General features: G+C 43.2%; 1 protein-coding gene across 20 annotated transcripts in view; it reads left to right on the top strand.

Moving 5' to 3' along the window:
• CELF4 (CUGBP Elav-like family member 4) overlaps positions 1 to 23,972 on the top strand; it is a gene marked incomplete at both ends in the record, with an annotated part of 683,534 nt that overhangs the window by 596,904 nt on the left and 62,658 nt on the right. For 7 of the 20 annotated variants that reach the window (XM_080362012.1, XM_080362002.1, XM_080362013.1 and 4 more), the window contains 2 exons: positions 7,999 to 8,124; positions 12,922 to 13,001. In XM_080362012.1, coding sequence (XP_080218138.1) covers positions 7,999 to 8,124; positions 12,922 to 13,001 — 206 coding nt within the window. Of the gene's footprint in view, positions 1 to 7,974; positions 8,125 to 12,921; positions 13,002 to 23,972 lie in introns of all 20 variants that reach the window. The other 13 variants (XM_080362010.1, XM_080362001.1, XM_080362008.1 and 10 more) reach the window with 2 other exon arrangements.

Raw genomic sequence — 23,972 nt, 5'->3', positions numbered from 1 at the left:
GTTATTGTACTCTTTCATAGATATCCACAACTGGCTATTGCCAGAGGCAGAAGACTAGTCAGACAGACCCACTGTCTCTCTTACAGCTGTTCTTTCAGTCTCCATACAGGATCCATGTCCAAGTCCAGGTTTAGAGTGCAGCCAAGCAATTAAACAAGATAAATCCTTCAAACTAAGTTTTTCAGATGCAACAGTGGAGAGTAACGCACCTGTGGGATGAAGCTTCCTTCTTCATGTGGGAGAATTATGCTCCCACACCTGGGTTTATATTCAGTTGCGCTTGTCCCCATCACACAGCTGTTCAGATTAGCTGTTATTCTCCCTAGCCTGGGTGTCTCAAAGCCTCTGTCTCCAGCAGTTGGAGATCGGCAGCTGTGCAATCATATCTGCTAACGTATGGGATATAAAGAATCTGTTAAGTAAAACCAAACCAGGGAGGGAGGAGGGGAAGAGATCAGCACAAAGAAATCTCTCCTGCTAAGATGTGATTAGGGATGCCCCACAACACCCAGCTGCAAGGAACAGGTGAACTCAGCAAACATTTTAAAGCCTGCAGCAGAATTAGCCCCTTGTGAGTGTTGTTTGATATGGGGAGGGGGGAGTGAAGAGGGGAAAAAGGAGCCCAGGCAGGTGAAAGGAGGATTCGGTTGCTATTTTTTGGACTTAGGTAGCAGTAGGATTCTGTTGTTTCCAGAATGTGTTGGGTTTTTGGTCATCGTTGTTTTTTTTTTTTTCCCTTGTCCTAATTTTTAAAACACCTCCATTTTACAAGGTTCATGTATTTTCCAGCAAGGTACCACGGAGAAGATAATTAGCTAATTTACAATTAGCTACAACAGAATTCGTAATCGCTTTCCCTGTGGAAAGGGCTGTAATCATCATCACGGAGCTGTAGGACCGCTGTGAAAATGGCAATCGGAGTGTGCAGCCCGGGCCCCAGGAAATGCCCTGCTTTTAGCCTATTGATCCGCCTGATTAGCAGGGGCTGAGGGAGCGACGGGGCACTCTGGCTCGAACAGGGAGCCGGTTTCAGCTTGCACATTTGAGTTCAGAGCTCAGCCCAAACTTCCATAATGTTCGGAACACCTGTGGCTCAGCACTCTGCTCTATAGATTCTCCTTTAGTCTTTGGCCTGAGGGGCATACCTTGTCCATGACCGAAAAAAAATCCAGGTTTATAGCTTTCTTTTTTACAAGACTGACTTTGGCAGATTCTTGATCCCAGTGGCTAATCACACCTTGGGCTGCATCAAAAACAGGGTGCCCAGCACCCTGTCCCTCTGCTCCACTCTGGTGATTCTGTCCCTCTGCTCCACTCTGGTGAGACCCCACCTGGAGTCCTGTGTCCAGCTGTGGAGCCCTCAGTACAGGACAGACATGGGCCTGTCGGAGAGAGTCAAGAAGAGGGCCATGACAATGATCAGAGGTCTGGAACATCTCTGCTGTGAGGACAGGTTGAGAGAGCTGGGGATGCTCAGACTCCAGGGAGACCTAGAGTATCGCTGCCTTTCAGTAGTTAAAAGGGGCCTATGAGAAAGATGGAGACAGACTTTCTAGAAGGACCTAATTAGGGAAGAAAGAGTAATTATTCTAAACTGCAAGAAGGTACATTCAGATTAGATTTAAGGAAGAGAGAGGTTGTCGATGCCCCATCCCTGGAAACCTCCCAGGCCAGGCTGAACGGAGCTCTGAGCAACCTGATCTAGTTGAAGACGTCCCTGCTCATGTCAGAGGGCTTGGACTAGAGGACCTTTAGAGCTCTCTTCCACCAAAACAATTCTATGATGGACAACCTCAGAGCTGCCTCCTTTCCCCTCTCCTCCAAGGACCAGTCAGGAGAGTGGTCAAGGAATATCTGCTCTGCCTCTTGCAACCTCTCTGGTAGATGTGCCACTTGGTCTTATGCACCATCATTTTCTCTTTACCCACATCTGCCCAGAAAACTTCTCAAAGCTGCTTGTTTTTTCTGTCATGGTGCCAGGGAGATAAGCTTAAAGGCCTTCCTAGTGCCTGGACCAAGGCTCTGCAGCTGCTCCTTCACTGTGTGTACAAGCAATGTTTGGGGAGGAGGGGAATAGCAGCAAGGACAAATAATTATTAGCTATATAAACAATGGAATTAATTAGCATCTGGTTTCTGAAATGAATCCATACAGCAACCTGGTCCTGATGCTCAGAAAGCCAACAGCTTCGAGTAACATCAGAGAGCTGCTCTGGTGAATACCAGGCGCATACAGAAGATGCTTGTTCTTATGCAGAAATACACAAATGCCAGTTCTGTTCACGCACAAGGAAGCAGACAAATTATCAATGTATGATGCCCTGGCAATGAACTTAAGAATGAAACAGGGAGGCTCATACGTTTTAGAATAAGGGGTTTTGTGGCTAGAAGGGACTATAGTGATCTTCTGTTTCACCCTTCTGACCAACCTGGGTCATGAAGGTGGTAGATCTGTCCCTCTTTATTTCCAAGGCTTTGGATGCAATCTTCTAGATGGCAAAGCTGGCTTACAGTTTCCTGATACAAGATTCAACTTCTTTGTTTCGCATGAGGAATACGAGAACACAAGTGTATTTATATAGTCTTATCTAAATGTACCCCCATGCACACACATACATTAGCGAGAGCTATCTGGATAAACACAAACCTGTGTCATGTCTCTCTGTGAGTGACCCTAATTTTCCCCCAGTCCCTCCACAATTGCTGTGATTCTTGTTCTTGTCCTCTTGCTCCGCAGAGGGTCAAACATCTTGCATCTCATTGTGCCTTCTGTCTCCTTAATTAGTGCCCGTCCTCCCCCTCCTTTCCCATGTCCCCCCTTCCCATCTCCTCTCAGCACTTGTTTTGCAATGCTCTATTATTTCACCTTTCACGCATTCCGTCTCATTCGCCCGGGCCCGTCTGACACCTCTGCCTTATGCTTATCATAGAAACATAACATTTAAATACAAATAGAACAGGGAATAATTTAACCCCTATTTGCACTGGGGAATGTGCCAAGGCTCCGCATAAACACAGCCAGGGAGATTTATAGACACTGTATATTTATCTGACAAGTTACATTTCTTCACCACTGCACCTTGCAGCCAGCTTTTCCTGACAGGCACAAGCCTCCATCACTGGCTGAGTGGTCAAGTGGTTTCCTGGGCATATTGGAAATGTCAGCAAGGGGACATCTCTGGGAACTCTGTTTTGCCATTGCTGTGGCCTTTATCCATCCATCCATCCATCCATCCATCCATCCATCCATCCATCCTTCTCGGAGGAACGGGGAGTGCTGGGTCTTATTGTTACCGTGGTTTGTTTATGGGAAAACAGGGTAGACTTTGGAAGGGAGTGCCTCAAGTCACTCATGGTACACCAGCCAAAAACCTCCTTGGCTCTTCTAGGCACCATAGCATAGAGAAATACCCATCCATGGTTATTTCCATTGGCCAAGCAGGCGTAGTGGACTCAAGTTGTGACAAAAGTCTTATAATGGGGTGAATACTAATGAGGAAAAACAAAAAAGCGTGGAGAAGGGGCTTACATGGACACCACACTCAACCCCCCAAACTGCAGGACAGTCTTACTGCTCAGATTGCTGTTGTTGAGGGATGCCTCTACAGCAAGGGTAGTGATATTTCTCCACTAACATGTAAGATATGGGCATGAGATGAAAACCAGAACTGTCACTTTGGTGTGTGTAATAGACAGAAATTTGAACAGGCCCTTCCCTGAAAAAAGCAAAAGGGATATGCTCAGGTATGCATTGTTGCCTGACACGTGGTTGTGTGTGGCATTGAGGAAGCTGCATAGAACATGTTTTCATCATATCTGCCCTTGGGCACATTGCATAATCATTGTCTCATTTTCCCTCATAGGCAGGACATAACAGCTGTTCCTCATGGCTGCCCACCTCTGTTGTCTTAGACAGGATGGCACTGTGAGGTCCCACTCCCTCTCCCTTGGCCATGGGCCAGCTAAGGCTAGTCATAGTACCGTAGAATCATAGAATGTCCTGAGCTGGAAGATCATCGAGTCCAACTCCTGTCCCTGCACAGGACAATCCCACAGTTCACACCATGCATCTGAGGGTGTTGTCCAGTCTCCCCTTGAACACTGTCAGGCTTGGGGCCATGACACCTCCCTGGTGAGCCTGTTCCAGTGTCCAGCACCCTCTGAGTAAAGAGGGCGTCCTACCTAATGTGCAACCTAAACCTCCCCTGGCACATCTTCCTGACATTCCCTTGGGTTCTGTCACTGGTCACTAAACAGAAGAGTTTGGTGCCTGCCCTTCCTCCTCCCCTTGTGAGGAATCTGTAGCTGTGATGAGATCTTCTCTCAGTCTCCTCCTCTCCAGGGTGGTCATATCCACTGTTCACCTTGGAGACATCCCAGATCATGCACTTTTGCCTGGCTTCTTTATGTGCTTCTCTTCTGCCCCCGGACAGTGGTGTTTCTGTTCTCCTTGACAGTGTGTTCACTTTGCCCTGGGACTGAGGTCTTGGTGGGCATAGTCTGAAGGTTTTTTACATAATCTGAAATGGAAATGATAGCATTGAGCTTGGACATAGAGGCAGGGCATAAGCTCTGAGTCTGTTCAGTTCTCTGGAGTTCAGATGTGGATCCTAAGACACGCAGATTTAGGATGGTCCCTCACTGAAAGAAAAGGAAGCATGGAACTCAGCAGGGTTGTATGGGTGGAACATAGGTGGTAGGGGAAGGCCTTACACCCTACAAACAGAAAGAGATCAGGGACATCTTGATCAAGGGACTGCCCCAGGCAGACTATACCTCTGGTTTCTATAGGATGTAGAGTGGCCTGAGTGATGTATAGCAAGGTACTGCCCTCTGTTCTCACTCAAGGACACTGGAGAAGTCTGGTAGGGAGCACCTCTGGTGTGCATACATGCTCAGACACATCCCACTGATGCCAGCATGTCCTCTCTTCATTCTATTCTGGCAAATCTCGTGGATTTGTCTGGACATTCTTACAAAGGACTTGCCCCACTGCATGGCATGTTGGCTTTTTGTTTGGAACCTGGAAGAGCATCATGTGGGGGGACTCAGCATGTCAGAGTCATATACAAGCCCATTAGAGAATAAAATCATTAGCCAAGACCAGGAACGTGCTGAATAGTCTCAGCTGCTGGACTTCTCCCTCTTTCTTCCCACCTGAGATGTGTGAAGGGCATTGTTAGAACACAGTACCGATGCCCCTGGCAGAGCTGGGATGTGAAAGGTAAATGCAGCACTTTGTTAGAAGAAAAAAGCTTGTTAAACTGACTCATTTTTTATCTGCCGAGTGTGTGATTTGTGTAAATTTCTGAGACAGCAGATGTGACAAATGATTCCCCTGGCAACCCAAGGCACAGCTTTTCAGGGGAGAGAGATAGGGCACTGGCTTGGAGACAGGGCTGGAGGTGATGACCAGGCAGTGCTGGACCCTGGCTGGCCATGGAGACCCCCTTCATGCCACTTGCCCTGGAGCAACTAAACCAGCAGACCCTGGGGAAGGTGGTTCTCACTCTTGGCAGAGCCTGTTCCTGGTGGGCTGATGGCCACCTTGTGGGCAGCTCACAAAAGCACCACGTCTTCTACCAGTCAGTTCAGGGGACAGGCATCACCACTCCTGTTGTCCTGCAGAGATGCAGAAAAGCTGGCTAAAATTAAAAAAAATAATAATAATAAAAAAAAAAATAATAATAATTTCTAAAACGTGCTTCCTAAAACACCTGGTTTAAGCTTTGCATAAACTCAACCAGATAAGGTAGTTTCAGGCCAGTTCCACACTAGGGAGTTTTGCTGACAGAGGAGGGATGTGATTTTTTTTAAATGATACTTTCACATTAGCAAAAAGCCTGGTGAAAATACAGCTACACAGCTATAGGAGTGCTTTTGCTGATGCAGCTTATTTGAAACAGGGGAAACTGTATAAAGTACAATTTAACAGACACTTCTTCTGTGCTGGAAGTATTTACTAGACACGAACTTCCTAGGGAAAGGCTTTTGCTGGTAGTGTTCTCAGTTTGTCCCACTTCTCTGCTGCCTTCCTAAAACATCTGCCAGTACAGCTGGTCTCATTCACTGGGTGGGTTTTGCTCCAATGTCTGCACAGCTGCTGGAGCTTAGACTGGACTCTTTCTCCAAGGCTTTGTTTGGCCCTAGACTGAAAGATGCCCCAGAGAGCACACAATCAATTGCTTCTCTAAGGCTTATACCTCACCTCTGAGAGTTTCTTTTGCACATCAGTTTGGCCATCAAGAAAACAAACCTTTCGGATGTCCAAAGCAGCTGCTCTTGAGGTGGGGACAGCTCACACAGTGTTAGGGCTTTGTGCATCCTTAAAAACTGAACTTTGTGTTGCCAGCAAAGACCCCAAAAAGTCCCTTTGTTTGGTCAAGTTCAACATAAAGTAGACATATTTCTTTTAATGTGTCTATCAGAAGGCTATCTCTGTTTTGTCCCTCTTGTCAGAAACGTGTATATACCCTCCTCAACTCATTTTTCCTACCATTTCAGCTGCCTAACTGAAGGCAACGTAAGTCCTCATTTTCTGTGGACAGTACATGTGGATAACTCCACTGCAGGATTGAAAGCTCTTAATATCCTCACTCGATATCCGCTGCATGAAAAATTATCCTCATCCAAGGCTGTAAAGTAATTTGCCAATTTGCAGGTGCATCTTGGAGAGGGAAATTTTGATCAAACATTGGTTGAAGCAGAACAGATTGCCTACACCAATGATTTCTTAGTGAACAAAAGTGACATAAATTGCCCAATTAGTCAGCCAGAAAAGGATTGTTGCAAACCAATGTTTTGTTCAGCTTTAGGTTAACATGTGCATTTAAAAAAATAAATTAAAAAAATCAAACTATTTATTTATTTATTTACATATATTTATTCAAATTGGTTACATCTGCTCTGTAAACTGCTCTGAAAAAAAAAAACTTGGTTCACACATTTACATAGTGTTTAATGAATGATAAATAAGACATTTATGAATCATGTGCAAATGGCCTGTTTACATACACGATGTAAACTATGTAAATTTCTTTTTTTTTTTTTCTGGTGTAATGGTATTAGTCTCTGAACACAAACCTAGTCTAAAGGCATCACTCAGTGCTCTCTGAAATCTTTCTGCCAACTCAGCAAGCATTAGTTTGGTCTGTTTTCACCAAAATTTTCTGAAAGTGTTTTGTTGTAGATTGAAAATCTCAATACTTGTTACAAATCTAGGTATAAATAGTCTCTCTCATTCAAAATACAATTATCTATTAGCAGACCATGACCTACTTTGACATGAAATGCCACCTGCTTGAGCTCCCTCACATAATAGTAATCAAATAAGTTAACTTTATCTTTCAAAAATCAATATATGTTTCAAAAAACAATATATGTTTCAAAAACTTAGGGCTTATTTCACATGAGCCTTCAATATATATTAAAAAACTCATCCAAACTTTAAGGATGTGTCTGCGAGTGGGTATGAATGACAAATCTCCATTTACAGGCTGTGGCTTCTGTTATATCCTGATTTAAAACAGCTTTTGTTAAACATTTTTTTCCTGCAACTTATTTAGTATTGCGATGGCTACTAACTTATGTTATTTTTCATATGGACTTTGTTTCTATATGCTATCTTTATCTGCATTCCTCTTGGATCACAGTTTGAGCACTGTTGTCATTTCAGTTATTGCAAGCTGACTGCAAAAAATGATCATAAAAAGCTGATTTGGAAGATTTTGGTGCCTAGATTTTGAGAAGCAGTTGAAAGTTTTGATATTTCTGTGGTTTTGGACCTTTATTTTTTAAAAAATGCCAAATTATTTTCAAGTACTCCTTGAAAGTCAGATGCTATTAAGGTTTTTCGAGCCAGCTACCTGAAATGACTAACAGCTTCTGAAATATGTCACCTCAATGAAATCACCATTTGTTTTGCATGTGATACTGAGCCATCTTGGCTTTCACATCCCTCCTGAAATATGGTAAGCATCTCTTTATTTTGTTCCAGAAGACAGAAAACTCTTTGTGGGCATGCTCAATAAGCAGCAGTCAGAAGATGACGTGCGCAGGCTATTCGAGGCCTTTGGCAACATCGAGGAGTGCACAATCCTTCGGGGACCCGATGGCAACAGCAAAGGTAAGGTGATGGCTAGTGGCACACTCTGTCTTTAGTGTCAGACTAGAACCGGTCTCAGCATATGTATAATTTTCTGGTGTAATAAAGTCATCAGGTATCCTCCAGGACAACATCTCTTACATTTGCCAAGGGAGGCCATTCCTTTGCTGGTCACTGTCTGCTTGTGCATGAGAGGAAAAAGATGATCGCACTTAACATCACATGCCCCTTGATGAGCTATGGCTCATTGAGTACAAACTGGTGTCTAATGCTGTTTGCTTACAGGGCAGAGCCTCCCCTACAAACACAAGGCCTTCACATTCACTCAGGATGTGCTCTCCTCAACCCATTGAACAAGTCAACTCTTTCTTTAAGCAGAGCCAAGATTGCTACTTTACATCTTGACTTTCCAGCTCTATTGCTTCCACTTATTTATCACCCAACAGCCCCAGGTTTTCCACTTCTTCAGCTGGTCTTTCCATAGATACACACCAGACAACGATCATAATTGCAAGGGTACAGGTGCTGATTTAAATATTACACTCAGCAGATATCTACTGTCTGAAACATGCAAATGCTTCATTGCAAAACTGGTTGCCTTACCTCCTTCTGCTACTTTTTGGCATCACTTGTTACCTGGATAGGACAAAAGATCCTTTGCTATAGCTCAGGTGCAAGAATGAGGTTTGTCTTTTGAATCGAAAGGTCATTTTTTTCCCTGTCAGTCTCTAGATAAAGTAACTTCAATTTGAATAGGAAACCCTCTTCTCTTGACAGTATAATGTGTCCATTAAATATTGATCTGCGTATAATATATCATAAACTGTGCTGGAATGTGCAGCACCAGACAGGAGACCAGTCTTACTGATACAGTTCATATCTCACTGGATATTTTGACATGTGACAATATCAACCAGCATATTTTTACAACAGGGAGGCAAAAAATTCAAATCACAGTGATACACTGGAGAAAGATATTGCTATTCCATAAAATCACTGGTGGCCAAAAAAGGCCTCGCAACAGCATTAAAGGACTGCTGTTTGATATAAGTCAGCAAAGCTCAGACTTCGTGATATAAATGGTTGAAAATAAACTGTGGGTGCCTTTCTTCATTTGTATGGCTGCTTTAGTATCATGACACCCAAAGGTTGGGGCTGCCCTACTAGAAAGCAGTAGGCTAGCTTAGCCTAGAAGAGGTCCAGCCACCATAATGGTTGGCAGTTAAGGACTCTGTTCACTGAAAAAATCAGTAAATTGTGGGAAAAAAAAATAAGTCTGTCTGCATCCACCTGGAATTGTACTGAATAAAATCTAATGACAAAGGATTTAAACAGAGTAATAATAGAGGCAATAAGATCTGACATCTGTAAGAAACAGGGTCCAAAGGAGATCCAACCCACAGACTTGTATTCATATTTTCTCCATCTTTTTCTCTTTTTTCTTTTTTTTTATTTTTTTACTTTAAACATTTTCATTATAAGTCTGAGTCTGAGTGGCAGCTCCATATTGCTAACCAGTTTAATTATTAGTGCTAGCGGGCTGTAGTCTCAGGCTTGCATTTCACTGAGCTGTTCAGGATCAATACTGAGCCTTGACAGAGTTAATATTACCAGCTTCCATTTGCTGCTGCTATTTACTCAGAATGTGAAGCTCCTAATTTACACACACACAGCTACATACACGCACACACGCACACAGAGCAGTCAATCCAACAGAAAACTTGAGGCTGGTGCCCTTATCTTAGGAGACAGTCAGGCGAGCCACAACTCCCACAAAGTTATTCCCAGTCTGCAATGTTTTCCATCTGCCAGAAACCAATATGTGACACACATTGCTTGTGAGCTACTTATTTTGGGTAAAACCCATAAGGCTTAAATTCCACCTAAAATGAGATTTAAGCAGATTGTCTAAGTGCCGTATAGCAACCAGATCCCATACACTTCAATCCTACCCAACCCATTACACAAAGTCCCACCAGGCATCCCTGTGGTGAGTCCTCTGGGTACTTCAGTGCAAGCACTGCTCTGAGAAGGTAGGTCCCGTCCTCCAACCTGAATGCCACCACAGTCCAGCCACAGACAGAAAGCTGCCTGAGCCTTTCCAGAAGCCATGGGTGATGTCCTGAGCCATGGGGCTGCAGAAGTGTCCCCTACATGAGTCACGCAAGGGTAGGCGTGGTGGCTGGACCATGCAACCAGGTAGCAGAAGAGCTGGGATTGAGGCATTTCCCTGTCTGAAGGTGAACGTAGGATAAGATGGGAGGGGAAGGAGCCCTCCCATACCCCAGTGGGTAAAGCTGACCTGTGTGCGGCCAGCAGTGCAGGAATCCTCAGATGAAGAAGCTGAAGTGGATCGCGTTCAGCAAACCAGCAGGACCCACAGGGTCTGCACTGATGCTCTCTGGACAGCCTTTTTTCTCACCCGCCCGCCCCCACTCTATATTTTCTCCGTTCAGCAGTTGTCTACTTCAGTAACTCAGAAAGATTTCCCACAGCACCAGAAGTTCCACAAGAGGAGTCTTAACACTCTCTGCAATTATAACCTCAGGCCCTGACTCTGCATTCTCCTCTAAGCTGACAAGACAGTCAGGGCAGCACTTTCAGCTCTGTAATCTGGACACAGGGAAAGAAAAAACATTTGAACACATGTATCTCCCTGTTCAGCACAGGTTATATATCTCTCTGTGTGTCAAAATCCCTTCAAAGTCCAGATCTGCTCGTGTCAAAGGCACACCATTGTTCTGAGGAGGGTGGCATGACTTGTATCCTCAGCTAATGAGGTCCTGGAGTCAGCTTTGTTGAAAATAGGAGGGAAGAAGACTATATTCACATTTGCTATTGTGTACAGAAGCCATCCTGTTGAACACACAAACAGAAGGGCCAAAATATTAGGATCTCTGCTATCACCTTACTACCATATACCAGTAAAAGCTGAGTTGTCACTTGTCTGACTACCTCAAAACTTACTGGAAGCAGTAGGAGGGATCCCATTAGCATCTTAGGCATTAAACAAGATAAATACCTGCTGCTCCCTTCATTCCCACCTTTATCCAGCTCCACCGATCCATCAGGTTCCTCATCACAGGGGTGAATTTCACCTGAAGAGAGTGAAGCCTTCAACATGACAGCAACACTGCAGCCAAAAATCCTGCTCTAAATGCAATGGTTGACTGGAGCTGGAAAGCTTTTGTATATTTGCTAATCAGCATCTTCTTTTTAGAGGCAGAAAGTACAAAAGAATCTCTGCAAATAATTAAACACCCTAATTCTGGATTATCTCTGATTAATGAAGAGGAAGGCGCAGTATCTCAGGAGCCTGGGAATGCTGGGCTGCGATTATGTCATAATTGATCCCTATTGTTTCCAGCTGAAGTTTATCTATCTCATTTTCTCGTGATTGTCTCCTCTCAGCTCCTTATAAATTAGATCCAACTATTAGCAACAATTGTTAGGTTTTTTCCTGAAATACAGTCTGAGCATAGTGTTGAGGGGGTAATATAAAGTGAAGGTTCCTAACTGTACTCTAATTTCATATGTGTGTATTATTTTTAGAATGGGGTGTCACTGCTTTCTTCAGTCTCACTTCTGTCAGTCTGCAGGAATTATTCTGAGGACTTTTGGGGCTCATTCTTCTACCTTGCAAGTGGGGTGTTCTAATGATGCAGTTTTCAGCCTGCACTGCAGGGTTCATAAGGGTGTGTGGACCTTATAAAGATTCTGCAAAGGGGATAAAGGCAAGCCGTCCCATTGTCAGGACTGGTGACCCCTGTGCAGTGATCTGCACCCCTTTAAGGAAACAGATAGGGCTTTGCAAATTGATTAAAAGCTCAAAAGTCTTTGGTAGTAATAGAAGGGGATGGAAGCCAGAACTTCTCAGATCTCTCCCAATCTGTTCCAAAAAACGCCTTAGCATATGGAAATTACTCTTCCTCTCTCTGAGTCAGTGTGCTTGTAGCTAAGAGTGTTAGCAATGTTTTCCCCTACTCTCGTGGTGCATGTGACCCTTTGAAGTGTTGATCATTTCTGCACTCCAGCACATATTCATAAATGCACCTTTCTGCCCTAAACCCTTATGTAAGAGTTTTGTGTGGGATTTTTCACATGGCAATGCAGGCCAGGGAAGCACTCCCTACATTTCTCTGATGTCCAGCAGAGAACACCTGTGAAGTCACTGACCCTGCAGCTGTGAAAGACCAAGATTCATATTTTGGTTGTGGTAAGATTGCAAACAACACAAGCAGATCTCTTTCATCCCAGCTTCTTCATCAGAAGCTATCTTATCCTTTCTCAGACCAGGGCTGCTTGGAGCCCAGACAAGCTCTGAGCACTATATCATGGAGCTCTCTATTAGACAGTGATATGATAAGGTAGCTGTGTTTTGAAGTAACCTGAATAACCTCTGTGCAGTTGACATTTGGTTGCTTGTAATAAGCATGTGTAGCTTTCTTACAGACTTCCTTACTGTTTCTCATAACACAAAGAAAAGGAAACTAATTTTCACCCAATAAATTATAAAACTGTGAACTATTCTGCCATGGGCAGATGTGGAGGTCAAAACATAAGAGGACTCAAAATGTAGTTGCTAAGTTTGTGTTCATCAGTGCCCGTTACAAGCAGGGTGGGAATTCTGGATGCAGCTTCACCTTCAGAGGTGCTCAGGCTGATGAGGACCGGACTTTGCGAAAGAATAACCGACGGCACATTTTTGTACTTTCTCTTCCAGCATCTTTATTTGCCAATTCTGAGGACACAGTACCCAGCTAGATGGACTTTCATGGTACCTATGCAACCTTTCTTATGTTCTTTTTCCTCTTCCAGGGTGTGCATTTGTGAAATACTCTTCACACGCGGAGGCCCAAGCAGCCATCAATGCCCTGCATGGCAGCCAGACAATGCCGGTGAGTAGCTCTGTGACACGGGCAAGTCAGGATCAGACCAGCCTTCTGCTGCCCTGTGGGCTGATAGGATAATTTATCTGTGCTCTGCAACTCATCTTCCAGGAAGGATGGATCACAGCTCAGGCATGCAGGGCCCTGGGTGTGCTTAACTCATCAGTGGAAAGGCCAGGATGACACTGTCATTGCACCCAGGTGCAGAGCCCCAAGGGGTCTTGTGTTCTGTCACCAGCAGCTTAGATGACTTGAAAAAAAAAAGACATACAGTTCACAGGAGCCAAAAACATTGGGTCAAACTCACCATGAGAGTGACCTTTCAAGTTTCAGAGACATAAAACAAGCAGAAATTTGTGTCTAAGGGCTTCTTTGTTTTTCCTCCCCAAAGAGTCCCTGCCTCTAGATTAAGGATAAAGAACTTTTTGTCAGCATTCAGCAGAGAACAGCGTGTTCACATGATGGTACTAGAAGCCAGAGACAATTCACATGGTGAGGAGCATAAATATGATCCCCTACATCCAACTTTTGAAAGATAGACCAACTACTAGGTCTTCTAGGAAACACTGGAGGGATCATTCCACTTGGACAAATATCTAGTAATACGAGGTTTCAAGCCTGCTAGTTGAAGAAAGTAGAAATTGAATTGTGTTTTTTATGCAAAATAATATTTATACTCTATCACACAGACCCAGAGGAAGGTGAGGCATTCCACTGCCAGAAAGGAAAGATAATCTAGTCCAGCATGTTTTGGTATATTATTTGGTACATTATTTTTATTACTAATTATTCACAGTGTAAATCATGAAAGGCTAAGAAGCATGCCAACAACTTGGAAAGGATACAGGAAAGCTCAATAAAAATATTTAAGAGTGTAAAATCTTCCTTTCAGTAAGAGACTCTAATGTAAATTCATGAATTTGTCCAAATAAGTTTAAAGTAGGACTGGCAGATTGTCTCTAGGTCTTTGCAGGGATGAAAATGGAAAATTCTTTACAGGGGAAGAGGTTTCTTAAAGTAGCAAATCATCAAGATCTCGTTTTTGGAACCCTATCTTAGAAAAATAAGACTAAAAATAGTGCATACTTACCAGTGATGCTATTGAATAAAATCTCCTTATAGATGGGGGTCTCAACTATTACAGTACTTTTAGAAGTCTCTCCCTAAAAGACTCCTTCTAACAAAACTAGATGCTGGGCTTGATGCTGACATCCTGTACTGATCCTTTCCTGAGACTGGTCAAAGCAGTACTTTTAATGACTTTCTTTCATATTTTGACCCAAAGTGACAATGTGTCTAAACTGAAATCGGGAATTGCAGTTCCACAGGCTGTGATACCACCAAAAATATGTAACAGAAAGCCAGTTCCTGTCCCAAAAAAGCTTGCAAACTCAGGTGACAGAGGTGAGAGAGAAGTGAGAGAAAACAGACAAAACCAGAAGAGAGCTGAGGTTTTTATCTAGATCTACTATACCCAAAATATCCTTATCTTTCCCCAGTCCTTATCCTTCCTATTTTCAGCACAATTTAGATAAGAAAAAATACTCATGTCTTGACCACTTGGGAGCAAATTTCTGTTCCATCCTGCTCATATCAACTGAACTTAAGACGTGCAAAGAATGAAGAATTTGGCCATTTCATCAGTCAGGGTTTTATTCTCCCTGTTGACTTATTTGACTTCTAGAAATGTTCTTGAATAACCAAATCTGGGCATCCGAGAAAGTGTCACATTTTAACCCTTCCTAGATGTTCATCCCAGATTCACAATTGCATTTCCATGGCTTGACTAGTTTCCATGAACTGGCTGAATCTCAGCAGCAGTTCATGTACCAACTCTTAGCTCGCAGGAACAGCAAGTGGAAAATAATGAATTTAGCCCTCTTCGTTATAAGCTAAGTTACATAGCATTTCCTTGTATCTCCCATGAGCTATGAGCAGGTACAGGGGCTACCATAGCTCAGCAGACTAGCAAGGACTGCTCAAGTGACCACCACTTGTTCAAGACATTGTCCTCAAAACGCTTAACGCGCTGAGATGAGATGGGCCAAATCCTGCAGGTGATCTTTGTTCCCGTTCTCATTTTCATGATGCTTCAAGGTGTGCAGCTTCTTTCAGGGCTTGGATGTTCACAGAGAAATGCAGCCACCTCGTGGTGAGATGGCGATGCAGCCCTCGTCCTTGGAAAGGAGGAGTGCACTGCTGCCATCTTCCTTCAGTCCCCCCTCCCATTTCTCTCACCATTAGGACTGGCCTCATTTGTCCGGCTGCGATGCCAACTCAAAGTTGTTCCTGTGGTTCAGCCAATTTAAACGTCTCTTGCCTTGTCCTCGTGTACTACCAACGGGGCATCCATCATCATTCTTGTCAGGTCTCGAGCCATTCGTTCCTGCGGCAGACTCCTGTTTCTCCACAGCTGTCAGGATTATTGCTCTACTGTGACTTCCTGTTCACACAACATATGTTGCCTAATAGTTTCAAAAGGCAACTTTCTTTTATGAAAGTTTTTGTCCTTTTTTTTTTTTTAGATTTTTTTATTAACCTTTCCTTGGACAGGTGCCTGACCGTCACTCGTCACAAGCCCACTTCTCTGTGCAAGGCCCCTTGTTTCTCCTAAGCGTCCATCAAACAGGTCTACAACTTTCCAATTTTCACACAATCAATTGCTTTGAGAAATAACTTTCCCAAAATCCCTTACTTTTGAGGAGGCCAGAAGTTCTTTCTGTATCTACCTGCCAAGAGAGCTTTTTTGAGTCTTTTCAAATCTCCTTTCCTATCACTTCATCAGCTTTAGGGTAGTGTTTTACTTGACCTTCATGTCCTCATTTATGAGAGATGATAATTTTCATGTACTTTTACACGTATTTATAATGATTATATGCCCTACTCCTTCAGCTTTGATTACACTGTGGTCTCCTGTCTCTCTTTCCCATGAATATGGAGACAAAAACAGTTCTCTCACTTTGTTTCTCTTCCCTTCCTCAAGCGAGCCTTGTCCCTAGCAGCCCTACCCACCAACACAATTTCAGCTACTATTGCTATAGTGATAGCTTGCAGATCTAACTTCTCCACTGCAGAACTGACTCCTGTCCAAACTAAAAAATCATGGCCTGTCCTCCCAGCATCTCCTGGTGGATGTCTAGCTGTCAGATCAAGCTCATTATGTATAAAACAGAGCTCTTGAACTTTTCCTCCCAAACTCTGTCTCCTCTTCTCCTCCGTCTCCATTCTTAATCACTGTGGAAAACATTATCATCCTTCCTGCCAGTCATGCTCTTACCTAGGGATCATCTTCAGCTTGGTTGTCTCCTTCTCTCCGTGTCTTCATATCCAGGCAACTGCCAAATGTTGGAGAGTCATTCTGCACAACACATCTAACATATCTAAAATACAGCCTTGTCCATCCACCCATGCAGAATAAACTCTCCTCCACACTTTATCACACATACCTAAATCACTGTAGCCTCTATCCTACCCAGAAAGTACACAGGCTTAAAATCTATACTACCGTTGCACCTTTTTCACCATCTCACCCACCACGGCACCTCAGTATTTCTTTTGTTATGAATTAATTCCTGGAAGGAGTAGCACAGTGTTGTTATCTACATTTTCTGCACAGAGGTGAGAAGAAGTGAGAGTATAAATAATTTGATCTAGCTTTAACAGTCTAAATTTTTGTAATCTATTCTAAACATCTTCTAGAATTCCTATGAAAAGGAGAGAGAGAGACATTTCTAGAGATTTGTGCATTCTTCCCTTTATCTATCTATGCTAGAATGGGCAAAATCACCTTCTGGGCATGTCTGTCCCTTTCATTAATTATAATGGAGATTTCCATAACAATATTAGACTGAATACCTGAGGTGGGACTCGTCTCACCTAATTTGAGACATCCAGAAGCTAAGGAACTATGTCTGAGGTTGTCATCTAAGTGTTTGTCATCTAAAAGTTTCTATTATAATCAACAGAGAGAAACAGATACTTCTGGAGGAATTTTATTTTACACAAATAGATTTTGAAACCTGTCAAACCAAAACCCGAATAGAAGTGTGCTTTTTAGCTAATTTTAGGTGTCAGATTCTTATGGTCTGCCAGCTCCAAAATAGTGGTTCTTCACCTGGAGTGCAACTTATAATGAAAAAGGACGCATATCACTCAAAAATAAAAGGTAAAAATGCTTGCTGCCTGCAGATGTCTCAGAATCTGCAATTGCCTTTGCTCACCAGTGATGCGCCCTTGACGCCCTGACATCCTTACACTGCACTTGTTGCTACCACAGTAATGCCACTGAAACTAAAGATGCAGGATGACTCTACCCCAGCTGATGCTGGTCACCTACCAGTCAGAAGTGTTCACTTGGCCTTTTGTCTGATGGTGATTCCTCTGACATAACTCAGACATGTATTTTAAGATTGCTTGACTGAACCATGGAGGCATCTGCCTCCCTGCTGAGCATGCAAGGAGCTGCATTGAGTGTGCCCCTTAGAGTGGACATCTAGCTTCACATCCAGCGCAAGGGGAGCTCGATCCTGTTCTCATATTTGCTGCCCAAATAAAGCAATTTGGCATTCAGGAACCAGGCATCCCACATCTAAGTCCACTGACTCCTAGTCCATTACATGTAACATGAATTTGCCTAACAGAGTGATGGTCAGCACTTTGTTCGCTCTATATCTTTCATTAATTAATGACATTTAAGGTCATTAAGACCTCCAGAAGGCTCTAAGTTAGCTTCCCCCATCACGTGGGCCAAGTCCTCTTTTGTTTTACTATAAAAGTCTGCATCAGCTTGGCCAAACCACAACATATCTTCTGCATCCAGGCAATAGCATCCTAAGTCTATGTATGCCTGGCTTCATGAACATCTTCCTTGAAAGTTACTTTTTCAGGTGGAATCTTTGGTTTTGTGAAAAGAAAAGAAAAGAAAAGAAAATGTGAGACTTGGATACAAGCACTGAACAGATGTCTGTCTTTCAGAGGAAGATTCAATGTAGTTGAACTTCAAAAAAGAAAAACCACATAGTACTGCAACCCCAAACTTTGTTGACTTCAGAGCTTTCATTTTAACAATTTCTGTGCAGCTCTTGTCTACACCAATGACAAAAACAGCTTCAAATCTCTGCCTAGGAGCCACCTATACCAAAGTACACAATTATTGATCAATGTCATTAGGTGGCAGACTGATTAGTTCTCTGATGGTTGTATTTACCATTTTTTTTAATTAATCAAGAAAATATGAATGATACAACACCTTAAACAAGGTTGACTTTCGGCCTTCATCTACCATGTTGCTTGGAAGTCCACCCACAGCACCAAAGTTCCCAACCTAACACAATTAGTAGTCAGATTAAGGGATTCTTTCCTTGCCTTACACAATGTGCTATCTACCGTCTTATACTGCAAGAGATTGTCATTAATTAAGATAGAGGACTTTTTTACTTGTTTAGTTTGCCGAGTGAGAGTGACTTAAATATGAGATTATAAAAAACTGCTCTGAGAAACGAGTTTCATTGTCAATACATCATGTTCAGTGGCACTCTTTCAAATTCAGGGCAAATGGGGCACTGGTTCTCATCTTCCTGGCTTTGGCTGCTCATGTACCCCATTAAAGAAACCAACCCCAGCTCGTGTTTATGACTGCTATTATTATTGCTGTGCATTCCTACAGTGCAGTTACGACTTTGCAAAGCACTGTAAAGTTGCCTTCAGACACAATCCCATTACAGAAACTGGCTGAGCAGCTGTTCTCACCCCCTGTCAACACAGCAGAGGAATATTTAGGTGAATTAGGGATGGAAGGGAAAGCAGTGAGAGTCTGCGGAAGGAGTTCTGAGCAGGTGGAGGGAAGAAGGAAAATAGGTCTTTGTGGGAATGATGAAGTTGTAGCCCGGGTGCCTCGCTCACGGAGCGGCGGGGAAGCGGCTGTTATTATGTGTGCACGCTGGCACCAAAGCGCTGAGTCGGCAGAAACTCCCTGGGAGGAGCAGCGTGGCGGCTCCGGTGAGTGGGGGGCCACAATGCTGTAGATCAGCTGAGGTATTTTTAACAATTATTTTGATATAAACAGCTCTGAACTTGAGGAGCTCCGTGTAAATGGGAAGCAGTGGGGCTTGTAATTAGATTTGTGTACACTTTCATAAATTGCTGGGAAACATCAAAGCCATGATAGAAGGCTGTGGTGCACTTTATTTCCTTCTTCTGTTCTTCTGTTAATTGAATGGTTGATGTGTGGATAGGAAGTGTTGGCTTCGCAGAGTACTATTTACAGACCCGCTGACAGCTGCACTGTGAAAATTAACAGGAACAGAGCAGCCTCTGTCACAGCCCTTCCCATGAGGGACTTGCTTCAAATTGGATCATTTCTTTCATAGGAGAAACTTTCCTTGTCTCTCCTCCCTTCTTCGGAAATACGCACACACATCCAGCTGCACATTCCCCTTCTCCCTTCAGACTCGTGGCAGCTCCAAAAGAAGGTTTGTCATTTCCACAAAGTTGAGGGAGCTCGACTGCAGTTCAAAACTGGTAGTGTATTCCTCTTCCAGCAAGACTCATCTTCAGGAAGTGAACCAGATCTGTGAGCCAGGTGTGTGGATCCACAGCTTCACCTTTGCTGGTCTCGCCTCAATGGGATCATGCTCTTCACTCTCTTAGAAACTGTAACAGTTTCCCCCTCAGACTCCTACTGTTGGAAATGCGGTTATGGCTGGTCTTCCATGGAAATGCTGTGTGTTAAACACCATGCAAATCTCTTACAGGAAAGTTTCCACATTCAGCAGCTTGTCAACCAAAGGCCAGAGTTGACCTGGCTGAATTACGTCAATGTGTTTGACAAAATACAAAATTTCATGGTCATCTGTAATCTTATCATCTACACTTCTCTTACAGTTGATGGAGAGAGACTAGCCCCTCAGAGAGACATCTCTCTGTCCTAAGTAATTGATGGTTTAGAACAGATACCCAAAATGCTGCAGTTAGGTCATCTGAATGTCCCTCTAAGGGACAAGACACAAGAGATAAGCAAAAGAAGCAGCGATACAATGTCTGGCAATATGTTGGTCTTATACACAATCAGTATATTCAGCCAGTTCATAAACAAAGTCACAGCAATTCTTGTTCCTGGTCCCAGCAGAGAAGTAGCAACCAGTAGATACTTGAGCATCTAAATCTTAATTTTTATTTAAGTCTGGAAAACATAGAATTAAGAAGGTCACACTTGAAGCCATCAGTCCACCACCTGTCTTCCCAAGAGAGTCTTCAAAATATCCAGGTAGCATAAACAGGACCTTAGACAAACCTGTAGTACAAATAGATAACAATTAAACAGACCATGATTCAGAGTATCAATTAACTCACAAAATTTACTCTCATTTAGATTCCAGCATGGGCTCAAGTCCTCAGTTAATAAAAGCTGCCTTGTGACAGTCAGTAGAGAGCTAGAGAGTCACTGACCCCCTCAGGCTGTCAGGGCAAATAGGAAATGGGAAAGTCATTAGACTTCAGTATTACATGAACACAGAAATGTAAAGGGGGGATTTTTCAAAGGTAAAAGGTGAAAGTTGATGAAAGTGCAGCATCTAAGTGTCCCTCATGTCTAACAGCTGAGTTTGCCTTAAAGTTACTTGCCCAAAGTCAAAAAAATTAGGGTGAAGTGGGGTATCATCAGTGCAAGTCTATCTGCTCATATTGATGCAGAAGTCCGAGTCCTCATTTTACTATTTTTGGTGTTGAGAAGCTGATAGAAGACAATGGAGATGCCAGCTAGGACTCATTTTCTTCCTCTTCTCTATTGATCTTCTGCTCTCTTAAGAACACGCACTCCATGCCATGTCTCTCTACAACACACAGACTGGCTTCTTTAACTCAAGGCAAGACATGGCACACCCATTTCATCTATTAAAATATAATAATATGTTAGGAACATTTTTTCTGAATATGCTACACCGTCTATAAAGTCATGTGTTGCTCTTTGGATGAAAGAAGCAATGGATTTGTAACACTTAGCTGTTAATTAGCAGTCGCTTCTTCCATCAAAATCCAACAGCTCTTGATAACTCAGACCCACTTTCCTTTGAGCAGGGTGTTCTGACTGGAGGGGAACTAAAGACCCATAGACCATCCTACCCCACTGCTGCCTCCAAGACATCTGATTCTACAGCCTTTGGGCCAGCAGTTTCCCAGTATTACCATAATTTCCCTCAATTCTTTCTATTAAAAAAAAAAATCCCAGGGCCATGTTCCCTGACTCTGCCTCATTCCATAAATGAACTAATAAATCACATGTTTCTGGGTCCCAGAATAGAAATCCAGGCAGTCAAGGGGTATGAGACGTATTGGTGCCGAAGGTGCCTTCTCTAGTCACATCTCCGTAGCCACAGAGGCATCTGGCAGAACAGCAAGAGACTCAGGGGATGTGACCAGCTCGATTTGCGGTCTTCCACAGGCTACCTCGCTCCCTCCAAACCATGGCATTCATTGTTTCCAAATGGGATAAGAGGGGTAACTGCTCATGAGCCGCATAGACTCGCTCTAGACAAAAATGGATTTATTTGTACCATAATGTCTCTTTACAGATCCAAGGGGAGCTGGGAACTAAATCAACAGCTGTGGGGTGGCTAGGGAAAAGTGAGAGTGGAACTGTGCTGCTGCTGAGCATTGCCCAAGCCCTGGGGCCGACAGCAGCCCCTGTGAGGTTCATTGCACTCAAAACTTGTCCCATCTGAATGAGATTAGGACTTGCATGGTCTGAAATCATCCACAGGCACCAACATTTCTGGTATATCAGACACATGGATCAGCCTCTAGCCCAGGAGGCATAAAATCCTCTGTGCCTAGCAGGGCAGTTCCCAGCCTGCTGGAAGAAGCTCCACTGGGCATCACCACCTCCATCTGATAATCACAGAATTGTAGAATCATAGAACTGTTTTGGTGGAAAGGACCTTAAAAAGTCACTTAGTCTAAACCCCCTTTCATCAAGCAGGAACATCTTCAACTAGATCAGGTTGCTTAGAGCCCCAACCAGCCTGGCCTTGAATGTCTCTGGGGATGGCGCATCCACCACCTCTATGGGCAACCTGGGCCAGTGTGTTACCATCCTTATCGTGTTGAACCTCATGAGGGTTAGTGTTAGGATTGGGAAGTATTCTTCTCACTGCAGAGAAGAATTAAGATGTCAGCATTAGGTTGGACCAGATGATCCTGGAGGTCATTTCCTACATGCTATTCTGTGATTCTATGATTCTGTAATCAATTAATGACCCTGCAGTTGTACACTGCTTGGAGATCTTTAATTTACATATGCTGCAAAAATGCAGATGCTTCTTACTATCACAGTCAAGCAATGTGCTTTAGACCATGATAGCCTAGAGTCATACAGCATGACAGTGATCTGGGATGCCCAGTCATGTGCAGCATGTTTGCAACTCAGTGCTGCGGAAATGTTCTTTTATGTCACATGCGCAGCTGAAATGTATCTCCCCAGCTTGCTAGTCCTTCCTCAACATCTGTTTCTTTATGAGTCATCTCAAGTTGTTCATGTCCTCATCCTGAAGAGCCAAGGAGGAGTGGAGCTCACACAAGCAGAGTCCTGAAGCATCAGGAGCTCCACACCTGAGTGTGGTGCTGCCTTGCTGGGACAATAGACAATTCATTCCATGGCTCTGGAATTATACCACTTCTCTTATTTTCATCTTTGTCTATTTAACTATAAGGAGATATTATTCAGATACCAGCTTTCATGGGGCTCTATGATACAGCCACCAAACATTCTCTTAATAGTAATAATAATTTATAAAAATATGACATCAAGTCATTATTTGTTGCTCTAAGAATGTGTTCTCGAAAATTATACTTTTAGTAAATATAGAACTAAAGATACTTTATCTTCCAAAATATGTTCCTCTTATTGGGAAAGGGAAATCTGTAACATTTGCTTTTGAATTCTGGACTTTAAGTTTTTCTTCAAATAGACCAAAAAAAAAAAAAAAATTATTTTTTTCACATTCCTAAACAGCAGGTAAGAATTTCCAGTCTACCAGAATAACAACACTTTCCACTTCATAATGCATTAAGGAAGGCAAAAGATTCTGAGAGAACTTTTATCATTCATAGGCTGAGCTAGAAACTGCAGAGCTGCTTGAAGAACTCTGCTTTGAAGTTTAGGTTGTTTAGATATCTGGCTTTGATTTGAGGGGCATACTAATACCCAGATTGTATATCAAGTTCTTTCTAATTAGAATCGGGTACAATGCCACTAGGAGTGGCATTGACTCTCTTGCCCTGTGGAAAGCAACAGCTTCAGCTCAGAGAGACACCTGCAAAGTGTTGTATGGCAAGTAAAACCTAAATCAAGTTTCCATTCCAGATAAATTACAGCTCCAGAGACCTGTGAGCAGCTCCTGTACCTGCAGCAGCTCCTTCTGCTTAGACACTGCATGAAGAATCCCCTCTACTGAGGGAGCAGCATCATCAAAGGGTCTGTCACTCCAGCCCTGGAGGAATGCCTCCTGTCCCTGCTCCCTCTCTGTCACTCTCATCTCAAGTGTGTCTAAACCAGCTCTCAGGACTGTATAGTGGAAATCGCTCCTAGTGACTGCCATCCTGCTCATCTTCCAGATGAGACATGAAATTGAAGCCCTGAGTACAGAAAAACATAGCGTACTTCACGAGAGGGGAGGGATGTTAGTTCTCATCTTCTGGCCATCTTCCAGCATGGTTAATTACATTTCTACCCAACCAAAATTCCCTCTGGTCTACAGTTTTAATTGGACAGTAGTTTCCTACTTGCTTGTCTAAAATCTCAGGTTGGGGTCACACCCTCACTGGCTAATTCAGCAGCCCTATTTTCAGTAGAGTTACACAGGCATTAAAAAAAAGAAAATCTCGTTTTGTTTTCAAAATTAGGAGGCATCATAATATGTGGCTTGATCAGGGAAAGCCCAAAGAAATCCTCTTTTGGCTTTCAGGCCCTAACGTCAAGGATGCCTC

Source organism: Nesoenas mayeri (assembly GCF_963082525.1).
Source record: "Nesoenas mayeri genome assembly, chromosome: Z".
Classification (NCBI taxonomy): domain Eukaryota; kingdom Metazoa; phylum Chordata; class Aves; order Columbiformes; family Columbidae; genus Nesoenas; species Nesoenas mayeri.
The sequence above is the reverse complement of the archived record's forward strand: the minus strand, read 5'-3'. Positions and strand labels throughout refer to the sequence as shown.